The 16,056-nt window shown below is 48.1% G+C and overlaps 1 protein-coding gene across 1 annotated transcript; it reads left to right on the top strand.

The window, feature by feature from the left end:
* The first annotated feature begins 414 nt into the window (after window positions 1-414).
* Window positions 415-14,144, top strand: CDHR5 (cadherin related family member 5). The gene is made up of 14 exons (XM_032112026.1): window positions 415-1,824; window positions 2,014-2,189; window positions 3,158-3,208; window positions 3,528-3,620; window positions 3,748-3,846; window positions 4,974-5,084; window positions 5,414-5,590; window positions 5,953-6,043; window positions 7,225-7,322; window positions 7,657-7,863; window positions 8,372-8,488; window positions 9,007-9,079; window positions 11,067-11,227; window positions 12,078-14,144. Exons 1-14 carry the CDS (start codon window positions 1,746-1,748, stop codon window positions 12,660-12,662), a joined length of 2,118 nt encoding a protein of 705 aa, XP_031967917.1. The 5' UTR covers window positions 415-1,745; the 3' UTR covers window positions 12,663-14,144.
* Window positions 14,145-16,056: the final 1,912 nt, after the last annotated feature.

Raw genomic sequence — 16,056 nt, 5'->3', positions numbered from 1 at the left:
GTTGCAGACACGAAGGAAGAAACAGATGGTTCTGAGTGAAGGTGAAGGGAAAGAAACAGCCAAGGAGACAGCTTTGCACATGTATGGCCTTGAAAATAAACAGGGAAGCTCTTGCTTAGGAAAAACTCTTGAGATAGGCAAATAAATAAAAATAATCCTGGAAAGCAGTCAAAAGCCGATGAAACCTCTGAGATTATCCGAAGTTAAATGTACGTGGGTGTGAACTGCTGTCAGTAGATGGAGCCTGGGTAAAGCACATCCCTTCCACTCTGTGCTGGCATCTGGCTGCCTGCTGCTGATCCCAAATAAAGATGGTTAGCTGTTCCTGTGCCTTGGCTGCTCTTTGGGAATAAGGGTGGTTCCATTACGAGGCCTTGGATCATTAGAAATGCTGGGGAGGAGCATTCTGCCAGGATTCCCCTACATGAGGCATGGTGGGACACGTGGCTGGGAGTGGGGAGTGCCTACAGTCCAGCTGTGCACAGAGGTCAGAATCAGGGCTCCATGTAGCAAGAACAGAGCCAGATGTTAGGTTTTATGGCAAAGAAATGTTCTGAGAGCTACACAACAGAGATGCTCCCTGTAAACTTTGTTTCTGCTCCATTCTGCCCCTGGAGCTGATGGCCCGGCTTTGTCAGAGCCACTAAAGACAAAGCTCCACAAGGAATCATTTGTTCCCACCACTTAATGAGTTTTATGTGCTGTCCCCGTGCCACATAGGCAGATTGCCCCCCTTTGATGGAACAGCCACTCCAGCTTTCCTGTAAAACCAATGGATTTTGGAGAGCAATTCTAAAATAAGGATCTTCACCTGCGATCCTGTGCTGAATGCAGTCCTGCCCAGCCCATGCTGCTCCAGCAGTTTTCACCATCTGTGATAGACCTGGCACCTGCAAAAGGAGCCGTTCCCACTCAAATGCTCACCTAAGCACCATTCCCTTACTGAGGAGCTGAACAAACCTTGGCAGTTGTTCATTTTGGTCCATAGGAAGTCTCTGCTAGGAAAGTTTCCTTTTGGAATAGTTTTGGAAGGAGTGTTGACAACCTGGATTTCATTAAGCCTCTAATAACCACCTGGCTGAGGTGCAGCATCCTGAAATCAGAAAGAACCTGAAAAGATCAGTGAGAGCAGAGGTCCCCTGAAAACTTCAGGAAGCTGCTGAGATTCAAATAGTTGAAGATTTCCAGGTGTGGAATCTCCTGGAGGGAGATTCTGGGAAGCATCTCTGCGAGGAGCAGCCACTGGTAGAAGGAGATATGTTTTCCCTACAGAGTTGCTGGGCGTTCCCTGGGCTGCAGCTGAGCCTTGTCACTGCTGGGATCCACTTGTGGGATACAGGCCCCATCTCTGGCACATCAGAAACCAAATTTGCCCCCTTCCCAGTGGGAGGGGCTGGAGTACACAGGCAGCTTCTGAGGTACCAGCCCTTGTTCTTCATGCTCAGCTGGGCAGGGGCTCGACTGTGAGCTCTGAACTGCTTCAAAGATATCCTTGTTTCTGCAGAGAGTTTAGGGTTTAGGAAAGACCCGGCAAGGATTTATGCGTCATCGTGTTCTATGACTGGTAAATCCTTCAATAAGTCATCCAATGGGGCAAAGAGGCAAAGGTTGAACCACGGCAATCCACAGCCAGCCGGTGTTTTTCGATGCCATAAAGTGGTGAACTCAGACAAGGGCACAGGGCAGAACACAGAGAAGATCAGCTTAGTTGGAAAAGGGGATTTTTCAGCAGCTGGCAGCTCACCATGGCTATTCCTCACTGGCTCCTCCTGTCTGCGTTCCTCCTGCTGCCCCTCTTGGCACAGGTTTTGGCACAGGAACCAGGTAAGCTCTTTCACGAGGTCCTGGTCTCCGAGGAAAGTCTCCCCTGGGAGGGGGTGGCCCTGTTACAGGTGGGAGGTTGCTAGGCTCCGAGACAGCTTCCCTCCACAACTTGTGACCACAGCTCTCACCCAACTCCTTCACAATGTGAATCCTTGGGCAATTTTGCATCCTACTTGTGTGTTTTTCCAGGATGTTCTGTCAGTAACAGCAAACCAAGCGTTCCTGAAAATGCATGTCCTTACGTGGTGACCACCATCCACGTGGAGCCAGGGTTCACCCTAACAATTGATCCCAATTTCCCCGATGGCCAATTCTTCACCATTGAGGGCTCCGAGCTGTGGCTGACAAAGTGTGTGGACTATGAGGTAAGCCTTTAACTGGCAGGCTGTAAGGTTGGGATGGATAATGCTGGGATGCAATGAGTTTTAACCTGTAGTCTTCCAGTGATTCTTAACCTGTTTCTAAAGGAAATAAGTTTTATGTCAGTTGTGTGAGTTTGGGAGCCTACAAAAAAAGATGGAGAGAGACCATTTATAAGGGCCTGGAATGACAGGATAAGGGGGAGTGACTTCAAACTGCCAGAGAGCAGGGTTAGGTGGGATATCAGGAAGAAATCCTTCCCTGTGAGGGTGGGCAGGCCCTGGCACAGGGTGCCCAGAGCAGCTGTGGCTGCCCCATCCCTGGAAGTGTCCAAGGCCAGGCTGAACTGGGCTTGGTGCAACCTGGGATAGTGAAAGGTGTCCCTGCCCACAGCAGGGGGCTGGAATGAGATGAGCTTTAAGGTCCTTTCCAACCCAAATCATTCTGGGATTCTGTCATCTTGTGTGAAGCAGAAAGGCGGTATAAAAGGTCATTGTGTTCACTTAGGTTGCTGCTAAATTATTTTAGCTCCCTGGAGTGCTCTGTTTCAGCCACAGGCATCCTTAAGTTCCCTTTCAATGTAAAAACCCGCATTTACTTGAGCAAAGAGCAACAGCCAGAGTTAACACCCCGCAGGTGCCACTGTACTTGCTGCCATAGAATGTTTCTGATTTAGTCAAATTTAAAAGAAATCTGTTTGAATTCACCTGAGGTGACAGAGAATGGCAGATGAGCTCTGCCAACATCTTACAGGAATTGCAGGGAGAGAGCCTGGAAGATGGGGCTGCTTTGATGTCATCATAAACAAGATCCAAGCATTAAGGAAAGAAAGGAAAAGCTAGATACACCTGAAAATACGATAAAGCCCAGCAGCATTTCTGAATCAGCACAGTGTGAATTTGGCTCATTTGCTTTAGCCAGAGTTTGCACTCCTGGGCTGTTCCTACAGTGAGTGGGTTTGTTTTTCACGCAGGAAGACCCCGCACTGCTGGTGTACCTGATCTGCAAGGACCCTGCTGGCCAGGTGAGTGCTCTCCCAGTGCTGAGCCCTGGGATACACCTGCTTCCCTCTGCTCTTCCTAATCCCCATGCTGGGATGGGCAGATGTCCTTCTCCTTGTGGACAGACATGCTGCTCTCATAGTCACAGAGAGCGCCAAGGCTCTGCCAGTGGAGGGGAGGTGGGAGCAAGCCCACAATCCCACCCCAGGATGTGGGCTGTCTGCAAACCCCAGCCACATCCAGCCCCCATCCTTACACCATCCCCTCTGGTCACTCTGCAAAGCAGGATCAGCCCCAACAGTCTATTTTTGGGTTTGATTCTTTGATTTGCCCATTCTGCAGAGTGATTCCTTGGAAATCCTGGTCACCATTCTGAACGAGAACGACAACAGCCCTGTGTTTGCACAGCCAAATCTCGCCAGGGACGTTCCAGAGGTAAGGGGTTTTTGGAAGGGAAGAGGGCACTGCCTCACTGAGTGCTGTGGGACTGAGGAAGGGTCAGCAGGGAGAGGACTTCAATCCATTTCACACAGACAATAGCCACAACAACATGTTTTCTCAGGATACAAAAGTGGACACAACCATTGTAACCCGTGAAGAATTAAGTGCTACTGATGCTGACCTGGACACCATCTACTATGAACTCACTACCATAGTGCAGGTGAGCATCTCTGGGGACAAACAGTAGCTCTGGAGAAGCTGGATTCAGAAGAACCCCAGCTTTCAGGAGAAGGTCACTGCATTTAGCTCTCTCATCTTTTACAAAACCCAAACATTTATTTGGTCAGCAGAACAGAGCCATCAATGCTGCAGGTATAGAATTCTTTTATTGCTCACACTTTTAATGCACTGTATAGATTAAATTTTCATCTAGGATATTCAGAGCCATATGACTCAGGGAAGTCTTGTTGGCATAATCTGTAAACATAACAGGAGACCTTTGTACCTCAGGGAGCTCAGAATTGTGCTGAGTCTGACGGGGAAAGGAGTCCTTGCCCTAACTGGCAACAGCAGCACAGGAAATGGATTGTGCACACAGTTAAACTAATGCCAGCCTAGAGTGCAAGGGCTGGCTGTAAATGAAAATCAAAAGGAAATTCAAGAGAAGAACCAAATGTATGTTTGCATTTTTGAAAAGCATTGTGGCAAGAGCAGACAGTGCCTGTGTTATCTCTACATCCCCAGGGAATTTAAGTGTCTGTGAACAGAAACCACCAGTTTTTCAGCTCTAGAGTCAGACTTTGCATTCACATTGGTGTAAATCCAGAGGGATTTAGAAATTCAGAGGCATAAGATTAAAAGAGAACCAAGGTGAGGAAGGTTATAGAGTGAAATGCAGCGCATGATACTTCAACTTGGCTTTACAGTTTCTTTCAAAGTCCAGCTGTGTTAGGCTAAGGTGGGTGATCGTGCCAGCTCTCAAAGGCTGAGCCATCCTGGACCTTTTTTGTGCATGGAAGTGAGATTGCTTGGCTGTTAGGGACCCAAAATCAAGGATTGTTGGCAACTGGCTAAATGTAGGAAATAAATGAGGTGATTGACTTCATCCAGAAGCTGCCGAGCAGGTGGGCAGGAAAAGCTGGGGGTCTGGGAGAGGAAATTCACAAGAACAAACCTTTCTGCAGTGTGCAGTACCAAAGATTAAGTAGTTCAGACATTCCCACACTGCCCCTCATCCAGGTCCCCAGGATTAAAGGTCCTGTTGGGATGACAAACACAGCAATGAGCAGGATTTGGAATGTGCCTGTGATTGAGTCTGCTATAGGATTTTTCCTTTTCCCTTGCCAGGACACAGACGGTTATTTTGCCATAAGAGGAGTTAATAACCCAGAAATTTATTTACAAAAAGCATTGGACTATGACAAATTTAATTCAACAACGTTGCTCCTGTATGCGAGGGTAAGTGGTTTGGGAAGAACAGAACGCCTCGTTTGCCTGGTCCCTCTTACCTGAAGGGTGAGTCTGGATGGGAGATCTCTGGGATAGCAGGAGGGGGGGGTGTGCATTTGAAGCAGGCTTTCCATCATTCCAGTGACAGACCTGCAGTCAGCCCACCTTTGTCAGCAGAACAAGATAAGCCACTGCTTTAGCTACCCCCACACAGATTGCTAATTAAACAGAATGGAGTGACAATGGCTAAAGGGCACCAGGCCACTGCTTTTGGCAGATGAGCCCTTGTTTAGGCAGTGAAACTTGTGTCTCATCGGTGTGCTTTGCCTTGCGGGCAGGACAGGCCTGTGACCAGCCCCGACCACACCAACACGGCCACTGCGACAATAACCATCGTCATCAAGCAGAGTGACACCCGGGCACCCTGGTTCCTGCCCTGCAACCATGTCCACAATGACACCAGCGTCTGCATCAGCAGCCCCTACTCCGGCAGGGTCAACATCTCCGAGATGTCGGTGAGCAGGAGGGCTCAGACAGTGCCCCTGGTGCTGTTCCCAGTGGGAAGCACTGAATAATTTCCATGAGCTCATGCCGGTCTCCAGCTGTAATGCAGATGGTTCAGCAGAACAGGGAGCCTTCATCACGCCCCCGCCCCGAGCAGCACTGCTTCTCTCAGCTCCTACAGCACATCGCAGGAGAGGCAGGAGCTGGAACACCAGCTCCAGGCTGTCTCACCTCCGCCCTGTCACAGACCCCTCTCAGCAGCTAATCCCGTTCTGCCCAGGCAGACCCACTGGATCCACGCTGGGATGGGAGAGCTCCAGTTGCTGATCTGGTGCTGGCTTGTGGTGTGTGATTCTTTGCCTTGCTGTTGCAGACAGACCCGCTCCTCCTGGAGCCAGGACCCCTCTATGCTGTTGACCCTGACTACACCATCAATGACAAGATCATGTACAGTATTGTTGGGGGTGAGTAGACCTCGTCACCTTCCGCAAGGGACATGGCTCATGTCTCCTCTGGTACCTGCCGAGAGCACTTGAGGGAGGGCCTGGGATTTGCCCCTCTGTTTCTGTTACAGAAACATAACTAGATCCACAGAACATTGTGGATTAAGTAGAAGAAACAGACTGTACAGAGAGGAAGAAAAAAAAGATTTACAGTCCCACAAACTGATCTCAATGAAATCTGTTTCAAAAAGACTTTGGCTTTTTTGCGAGATGAGACGTGTTTTATCTTTAAGCTTTTAGAAGTGATTTTGTCAACCTGGTCATGCTACTTTCATGCAGTCTTTGAGCCGAACCTAAAATTCCCACATTATCAGCCTCGTTTCCATTCATTGCCCAGAATTATGTTTTTATTCCCCAGCACATTGCCACTACCTCATCTGCCCTGTTTCAGTCTTGATTCCAAAAGGATCAAGGCAAAGATCATACTGGCCAAGTGGAGTGTTCCTCTCCTTTTACCTATTATGCCTCATGGCACCTCAGCTGTGAATATCCTCCTGATATCAAGTGTATTAAAGAACCTGAAATTCCACTGGCATTTGGAAGGAGCGTGGCCTCCCTCCCCACAGTCAGTGACTCAGATCCTTGTCAAAAGAGAGCCCACGGTGTCTCAGGGTGAGGAAGAGAACTAAAAATTCTGCTTATGTTACAACATGTATCCTACATAGGTGCCTTTAGGATTCTCACACAGATGTAGGAATCTGCTTTCTACCTGTACATAAATACAAGGCTTGTCTCTAGGCTCCCCTTATAGTCAGTAGAGAGAAATAAGCGTTCCCAGAGCTAAGTGGGAACTGGATGGAGATTTTCTGTCCTCAAACTGCACCAGAAGCTCTGGGCATTTATCGTACCTTAGACTGACAATATGTGGGCCTAGGCATTGGAAATGCAAAGCTTTGTTGTCCTACCTCATTTAATTGGGTTCACACACCTCTAATGTGTCCCTCTGCATCTCTGGCCAGCATTCCCAGCCTTTGGAGCAGCCAGGCAGGCAAGGAAAACAGCTTTTTTTCTTGGGGAAATGGTATTTACCCAAGGGAAATACTTTGAGGGTATTTTCACTGAGACGTGGAAGAATGAGTCTGTGAGCTCCAGGTCACTTCACGGAAGAATCTGATGGTGAACAGTCTTTGCATTTTCTCTAGGGAATAAAGACGAAGTGTTCTCAGTGGGCGCAGACACAGGGAATCTAACCATGAACAAGATAGTGACTTCCCCAGATTCCTTTCTGTTGCAAGTGATGGTAAGTTATGACATTACAGCCAGCCCCCCAGCACAGCTGGATTTCTAGGGAGCAGCAGCCTGGGTTCAATGGGAGTCAATGACCTCAGCAATAACTCGGTTACTCCCCTTCTTTTGAAGGGCCCAGTGTTTGACCTGTGTCTTACACCAACCCACATGCAAAGCTCCTGCAGCAGTTGAGAGTTTCCCCTCAGGTGTGGGTGGTGACAGCAAAGGAATTAACCCTGGGGACATTCTGCTGAGTTGGGAATTGCAACGGGCTTGGGATGGAGCCTGTCCTTTCACGTCTCATCAGGGGCAGGAGAAGTCTGGCATCTCTCTCTTTTTCCCTCCAGGCCACCCAGATCAGCAACATAAGGAAATACTCTGTAGCCACTGTAGAGATCAAGGTCATCAATAAAAGTGATTATCCACCCTACTTCGAGAAGGGGGTCTACAACGGGACGGTGTTTGTTGGGCTGCCCCAGAGAAGCTTCGTCTACCAAGCTGGGGATCCTTCCACCCCTCTGGTGATAACAGCAATGGATAACGATTTCCCTGATGTAAGAAATTAGAAGTGCTCTGTGTTCTGTCTCACTGCTTCAGGCTTAAAGCAGGTTTGGGAAACACAAGGGAGGGGCGATGGGGAGAGGCAAACACACGCTGTCCTCTAGTGTTCTGTGTTATATTCCCTTGGAAATTCCACAGAGATCAGAACCTCTTATGGTGTGATGTAATGGGGAGAAGCTGCTGGACTCCCCTCTTCCAAAGCCAATCCCACACAGATCACTTGCATAGGTGTGTTTTGCTTGGACAAGTACTAAAGCTACCAACACAAGCTGGGTTAAGACTTGGGATTTTTAAAATGTTTTTGTGATACATTCTTGACCTCTGAGCAACAGGGTGAACACAGCTGAGTTCAGCCTTCCTCACCTGCTCAGCCCAGGTTTATTTATTGCTCTCCACACCCGCTCATACCTCAGGTGTTTTGGACAAGTCCTGCCAAGGGGTTGTTGGGAAGATGCACGTGAAGCACAGTGTGGTTTGATCACCCACTCTCTGGCTTTTCAGAAAGTCAACCCCAACATCGAGTACTATCTCAAAAACAGCACCGATTTCACCGCAACGAGGGATGGGCTCGTCCTGACCAACAGGGTGCTGGAGTCCCCAGGAACCGTGACCATCCAGGTAGGGCAGCTTTCCTGGGTATTTTGGCAGGGGCGTGGAAAAGAAGGAGGAATTCAAATCCTCTTTTTGCTTGGGTCAAAGAAAGCGGCCAATAACTTTAGACTTGTAAGAAGCTGGATGTTCCCTTTGCCCACGTGCTGCCCGAGGCTTGCCTGGCACAGTGCCGAGCCCCGTGGAGCTGCCTGAGCCAGCGTGCCCACAGCACTGCCGGAGCTCCACGGGCAGGGCACAGCGAGGTACCAACACCTGCTGCTCCTGCCCCACGCCGCCTCAGAACCTGTGCTCTGCACTGTGCTGGGAGCTGAACACACAGCAGGGACGTGGCTCAACTCATCCATTCCCAGGGCAGGGAATCTTCAGAGCTCTTGTTCCCCTGTGACCAGGCTGTACCGCTGCAGCGAAGGGCTGTGGTGAGGACAGGGACAAGGTACTTTGTCCTCCAAGGGCCCCCCACAGACTTTGAGAGTGAGCTGGAGATCTTGAAGTCCCTGAGCCATCTCTCTCCCCTCTTCCCATAGGCTGTTGGAAAAGATGTGTTGAGCCTGCAGGAGGCAAGCACCATAATTGTCGTGGAGGTCATCCTTGCCACAGGTAGGCTGGGGGGAGTCCCTGTTTTCTGCTCTGTGGAGTTGACTGGGGAGTCTTTTCTACTTCTGAGGCAAACTGGCCATGATGGGTCACCTGCTGAAGTCTGTGGGCCTGGGCTGAGGCCAGCACCGTACCTATAGGAGGTTCCGTGGTGGCTTTAAGAGAGAAAACACCCCAACAATATCCTCACAGCACAGTCACCACACGCCTCAAGGAGCCTCCTGAGACTTTAAGTGGTGCTGTGTGTTGTAGTGTCTTTTCTTGTTGTTCCAAAGCCAAGTCTGGGGTTGGTTCATGCTGGGAAATAACCCAGGATGTCTTATCATGGCAAAGGAGACCTCAGTACATCATTGCTCCTTTTAGCCAAGCACAGAGAAAACTGCAAGGTTCTTGCCTGTCTTAGGCAGAGCAGAGGGCAGCTGGCACACCCCAAAGCCAGGCTTGCCTACGAGCCAAGGCATTTTCTGCTCAGGTCAGGTCAGGCTCTTTTACACCAGGATTTTATGGTCTTACAGGAGAAACAGCCCATGAGTAATAAGATAGACATGAGGCTTCCTATGTACCCCTCCAGCTACTGTTTAACCTTGTCAGTGTAAAAACAGCTCACACTTCCACGCTGCTGAGAAACGACTCTTAAATTGGTCTTATAAAGAAATTGGGTTGGAAGTTCATGAAGCTTCTAATGCTTTGGATTAAGATGAACCAATATCATCTCAGGATAGGCAGACAATGCCCAGGCTCCACTGGATTCTACACAATGATGTGTGATTGAAGTGATTCCATCGCTTCACCCTCTTATCACCACCCTCATGGGGTGGGAAAAACAAGTGGGCTCCTGCGTGTAAATTCAGATTCCCTAAAGGTAGTGTCACTTCACAGCTAAAAACCACCTAAACTCCATTTAAGGGGACAGCCCGGCTCAGCATAAAACTAGTCCTGGTGTCAGCACACAGAGCTGAAAATGCTCCTAGCATGTACCAACACTTCGGGACAATTTTGAAATGTTGCCCTTGCTGCTCAAGCTACACAAAGCAATGGTGCTGTTGAATGTGCAGAATTACACAGCTCTGTGACTCTCTGTGGGCTCTGGCTCCCCAGGAGACAGGATTAAGCAGCAAAAATTCGCTGAGCTCCTAAATCCTCTCCAAGGTGTTAATGATAAACTAAAGGAGGGAATACTCCCATTTCATTATCATGAACAGGGCAGCAGGAGGAAAAAACCTTGTTTCATTAATCATTAATGAGAGTCACTTACACTACAAAACGAGGCTGGAAAACTTAAAGAATCCCACCACCACCAAGCAAAGCTGAGAATGGTACTGTCTTCCCACTCTGGTGTCAACCTCTGTACAAATACCTGACACTGACCAGTGGCTGGAAGCAGAAGCTGCCCCTGAGCAGGCTGGACAATATTGTTACAGCTACAAAAAGGGAAGGAAAGCTTTCCTTGTCCTGGGACTTTCTAATGCTTTTTCTATTTCCTCTTCTGCTTTTTTGTTTCTTATTTTGATGTGCTCATCTGTATTGGAGGGGATGTTCCAGATGAAAGGAAGCTTTGCATTTTCACACACAGATGGACAAACAAACCTCATTTTTGCATTCTGCTGTATGAGGGTGAAGTGGGAAAGTCAAAGACCTAAATAGCTTTACTCCATGTAGCATCTGCTTGCCTGATGCAGTCGGGTATTTATTAACTTAGTTAAATCACATGGTAAAAGTCACTGTCCTGTAAATCGCTGCTATTTCCATTTCATGGAATTTATTGGAAATGGCACTCTTCTGTGCAATAAAAAAGAAGTCCTCTGCTTTTAGAACAGCAAAAAAAGAAGGTTTTCTGTGGTATCAGATATATCACTGTCACATTCTGCAGCACAGGATGCTTCCTTGCCCTTCAAACATCGGTCGGAGCTTCTCCCACAGTGAAGGGTTGTGTTGGAAAATGCTGCCTGCCAGTTTTAGGCTTTGTAACACTGGTTTGTTCTCCTCACAGCTGTAACCCTCTCTGACAAGATGTACTCTGCTCAGGACATGGCTATCTTAGGGGGCACGTTAGCAGCACTGCTGTTAGTTGCCTTAGTCTTCCTTGGAGTGCTGGTATGGAAATCCAGTAGATGCTATGGAAAACCTGTCAAATACATGGTGAAGAAAAAGGTAAGTGCCTTGCTTGTACCTGAACTTCTGAGAGTTAGAAAGTGGGATCTGAGGAGGGTTTAAAGTATGGATGGGCTGTCCAAGTACTACACGTTTGTGTGAAGGTGGTGAATCACTCCCGAGATGAAGTTTGCAGAGGTGGCATCACTTTGGTGGTGTTTGCTGCTGTTCTTTGTGCCCCTGAGGCTGGACCTAAATGGTGGATGATGGCAAAGAGAGCACCACAGCTCCACGGAGCACAAAAGCTGGGATGAATGTGGTACACATCAGGGGTGGTCTCTGAAAAACACCTGTCTGTGGTATAAACCACTGTTCATCCTCCATAGTCAAAGGAGAGGAGAGTCCCTTCATACCTGATCCCAAAGCCTGGGCTCAGACACTCGTCTGCACCTGAGCTATTTAATTTTGGACCTCTCAGGTCCCTGGCAGATCAGTCACTGGGAAGTTTAGGGTGTAATTCATCTGAGCAGATGTTGGTCTGTGCCATCGGCTGGGCCTGCCAGGAGCCTGGACGTAAGTCCAGAGCACATAGCTCAGGTGGGTAACAAAAGTCCTTCACCCTGAGGGAGGGAAATCCCATTGCAGAGTGGGGAGCGTACGGATCAGTGTGTGGTGCTGGTGCTCAGCCCTCCCGGAGAACAAGCCCGCTTATCTGAGAAAACTCCAGAAATGGAGCCAATAAAAAATGTCTGTTCCAGGGATCTGCATCTTCCCTGGCTTCAAATAGGTCTAACTGCAAACCAAGCTGAACTTTCCTGAGCAGGAGCTCAGTCACTGGAGCCGCCCCTCCCCTCCTGCCCCCCATCTCTTTTCCTGTCACTACAATCACAGTGTGTCTCTCCTCCTGCAGCTCTCCAAGGAAATCTCTGGGGGTCACCAGAACAAATATTACCAGGAAGATGAACAGCCAGATGTGAGCACCAAGCAGTGTGAGATGTCAGAAACCAGCAGTGTTCAGGCAGAGACTCCTGTGCCAGAGCAGCCAGCACTTTCCTTGCCCTCCTCCAGTGCAGAGGAAATGGAGAGTCTCCCAAAAGGCTCCATAGCTTCCACTGTCATCTTCGACCAGGAAGAGAAAGAGGAAGAAAAGGAAGAAGAGGCTGGACAGGAGAAAGAAGTGAAGTCAATCCTCAAGACAGACAGGCACATGGCAGATGATGGCTACAAAGCTGTGTGGTTTAAGACTGATGTGGACCCCGAGGCTGGAGAGAGGGTTGAAGTGATTGAGAACAATGCAGCAGATGATGATGGTGGTGATGAGAGTGACCAAGATCTGCAGAAGAATGAGGAGGAGGAGGAAGAAGGTTCTGACACAGGTGGTCACCACTGGGGGCTGGGAGTGTCCTTTGCCTCAGAGAGCTCATCACCCGCTGCAGCAGAGGTGACAGTCAACACGTCTCACACCGGTGCAGGGACAGATGATTCTGAGATATAATGGAAATTGGGAACATACCCCCAAAAAGGGGACAATCTCAGCTTCTTTGTTGACATGAAGCCCATCTTTCTGCTCAGGGGGAAAACTGGAATGCAGAAGGGTGAGGTTGTCTGTCCTGCTTGTCTGAATGCAGCAAATAAGGCCTGAAGAGATTACAGCTAATTTAATCCTTTCGTGAGACCTTGGACTATCACTTAGGATTTTCAGGGTGAAGCGTTTCATCTTTCCACCTTCCTGCCTGTGCCCCCTGGGCCCCTTGACATCACCTTTCCCAAACTGGCTGCAGGTGCCACTGACCTGGCCTGGCAGCAGCGAGCCCAGCTCACCAGGAGCAGCTGAGCTGCACAGTCCAGCGTTGTTTGGCTCTTCCCTTTAGGGTGCTGCAGCTGGGTGTCAGCAAGTCCCTCTGAGCCTGCAGGTGCTCCTGTGACTATGCAGGCGCTGACTTCAGGGCTGGCTCCCAGCACAAGCAGCTGGAATGTGCCACCAGGTCCTTGTCCTGCCAGCCAGGAGGTTCCACGCTCAGGACCCGCTGTTTCCTTTGTCACTGCTAAACAAGGACTGATCACATGTTCTTTACTGAAGGACTTTGTCATCAATTTTCTATGTCATAAACCCACTAATTGTGCAGTACTTTAGCTATCTGCTGTCAGGCAAAAGAGGCTTTTATCCTCTTGGGCCATACCTGTCCCAGTGCTCCCATGCTCAGTCCTGCTCTCCTGTCTCTGAGGAATGCTGCCCTGGCTGCCTGGACTTCGGGAGCTGTGTTTGTGCCGAAGATCAAGCCCAGGACCTGGGAAGCTTCCCTACTTCCTGCAGCAAAGCTGTTTGCCCGGGAATTACAGTGCGATAACGGAGGGCGGGGAGCACGCCCTGTGTTTGCCGTGTAAACAGAGTCCTTCCAACAGCTTTGGGGTATCTCCAGGAAGCATTTCCCACAGGACTCTGAGAACTCTCCAGCAGCTGCTCACTGCCAACCCTCTGGCCACCAGCAAGGCCGAGCCTGCCTGCCCCCCGTGCTGATGCTGCTGATGGGGGAGAGGCTGGAGTGCTTCTCCTCTGCTCGGTTTCCTTGGTGGCTGTGCCGTGTGTGGTCCATTCCTGTCAGTGCTCTGCTGTCTGTCTGCCTTCCCTCTGCTGCTGTGTACTCTGGGTTTCTGCTGGCACACTGATTTATGAGCTCCCTGCAGCTGCCATCTGTGCTCAGCTTGTGGTGCTTTCCTTCCCCTCACCAGTGTGCTTCCCATGCTGTTGGAATGGGACTGGTCCCATCAAACCAGTCTTTGTTTTCTCTCAGGTCTTCTCAGTGCACACAGCCACAGTATTTGGTGGTTTTCAGCGTTATGAGTGTTTAATTTCAACGGAGATGATGTTTGGTAAATATTGTGTCTGTGGAAGTGGTTGTTGCTGTGAGGAGAACTAATAAAACTTGGCAGCAGGCAGAGCTCAGCTGTTTCCAGCTATTGCCTGTTAAAGCCTCCAGATCCTGTGTTCTTGATTCCTCTCTTTTTGGAAAGAAATGAAGAAAAATATGTAAGGAACAAGAAGAAAATTTAACCTCTTAAGTTCAAGTCCATGTGAGCTTGCACTCCATCTGTTTGGGTTGGTTTGTCTGCTGAGGCTGGGACGGGTGACAGACTTTTTGCATCATTGTACAACAATCATGTTCATTTATAAACATCTGCATAAGAAAGAAAAATGTATGGCTAGAAATGCTTTTAGAAAATTGGATCGGCTTAAGTGGTTTTTGATGGCAAATAAATATCAAAGCACCTTGAAAATCTCATCCTTACACTCCAAAGACATTCAAGTGCTTTTGGAAGTTCAACTCTGCAGGTAGATTTAAGAAATCTCTTTCACCCCATCCCCAGTCAAGCTGGTTTTTATTTCTGTATCAGCTTAGAATGATACTTTTTTAATACTTGTGGTGCAGAGCTATAAACTGCTGGCTAACAAATCTGCAGGGGGAGAAAGAGCAGTTTCGGAGTGGCCGTGGTAAGTGTGGATTTGAGGTTTTACAGGTGGGAGTCGCACAGTTGCCAAGGGAGAGGATCCTCACGGCTTTCCAGCTTGGAGCACCCTCTCCTGATGTAACACAGACCTGGCATGTGCCTGTTTCACCTTCATTTTGGCCTCTACAAGGAAAAGAAGCCAAATCCCCTCTCAGCTGCCAGGGGAAACTCTAAAGCTGAATTGAAACCAGCAGGTGCAAGCAGGGAATTGGAAAAATCAAGTAAATACAGACATTTTACCTGCAGGAAGTAACAGAAACAGACTGAAAAATTCCCAGGTGTCTGGAAATTAATTTCTGCTCAAATTCTGTTCCCATTTAGAACTGAATAACCTCATGGATTTCATCAAGTCTCATTGGCATAACTGACAGCAAATGCATCCTTTTGGGTTTTTTTGCTTCTGAGAGAAAAATGCTTTTGGCACATGGCTTGCTAGAGTGCAGAGGATGCTTGTTGGTTTAGTTTTGAGGGGATGGAAGAGAATTGGAGACCTTTCTCTTTGTATGTAGGATAGCAGAATGATCTAGCATTTATAAACTTCCAAATGATAAATGGTCAGAAACAAAAGATCTGTTTTAACCTGATTCCCCTTGGATATTGAGCAGCCTTAGCTCTAAAAGGGATTCCTTTTCCTTCCAAAAAAAAAGTCAATTCGATTTTATTCTAGTTGGTGCAATTTATTTTTTCATGAGTTGATTGCTGAGTCTTCATGAAAATAAAGCTGACCTCAGCAGTAAATGGAATTTTAAAGAAACAGGAGCAACTCCGTCACACAGGTTTTAAGCAAATTATGGTCTTTCCTTTTTATAAATAGATATTTTATCCAATCAACAGTAACAGCAGTTTGCCATCGAATTGAAATGAACAAATTTTGAGCTATAAGGACTGAGGCTGCAGAAATGGCCCAGTAGTAATACTTGGATAGGAATTGTATTCCTGTGCTCTTTTTGCACAGAGAGGTTGCTGTAATGAAGGACAGAGATTGGAGTGTTGGGTTTCCCCTTGATTTGTGTAAGTTGAGATAAACACTTCTGGGAGAAGCCTTAATGGAATAGCTGAAAAATGTAAGACATCGTATTATACTTGGGTTCTGCTTGGATTTATACATCTTTATGCATGTGTTATGCATTTTATAGTAGGATAAGTATGCTAACTGTTCCAGTGTAAAAGTAACAGATTTCTTAGGGAGATACAAGGCCATATATAGGCCATATATCCCTTCTAGGTCCGTCATGAGCTTCATGAGTCACAGGCATCACAAAGGCCTTCAGATTCTGTGAGTTAAGGGCAGTTGTGAGGAAACAACATCACTTTTTGCTCATCCAGTTTTCTTTACAAGAAATATCTCTGTTATTGATCACATTCCCAATAACAGCAGGCAG

Source organism: Corvus moneduloides, chromosome 6 (assembly GCF_009650955.1).
Source record: "Corvus moneduloides isolate bCorMon1 chromosome 6, bCorMon1.pri, whole genome shotgun sequence".
Lineage (NCBI taxonomy): Eukaryota > Metazoa > Chordata > Aves > Passeriformes > Corvidae > Corvus > Corvus moneduloides.
The sequence above is the reverse complement of the archived record's forward strand: the minus strand, read 5'-3'. Positions and strand labels throughout refer to the sequence as shown.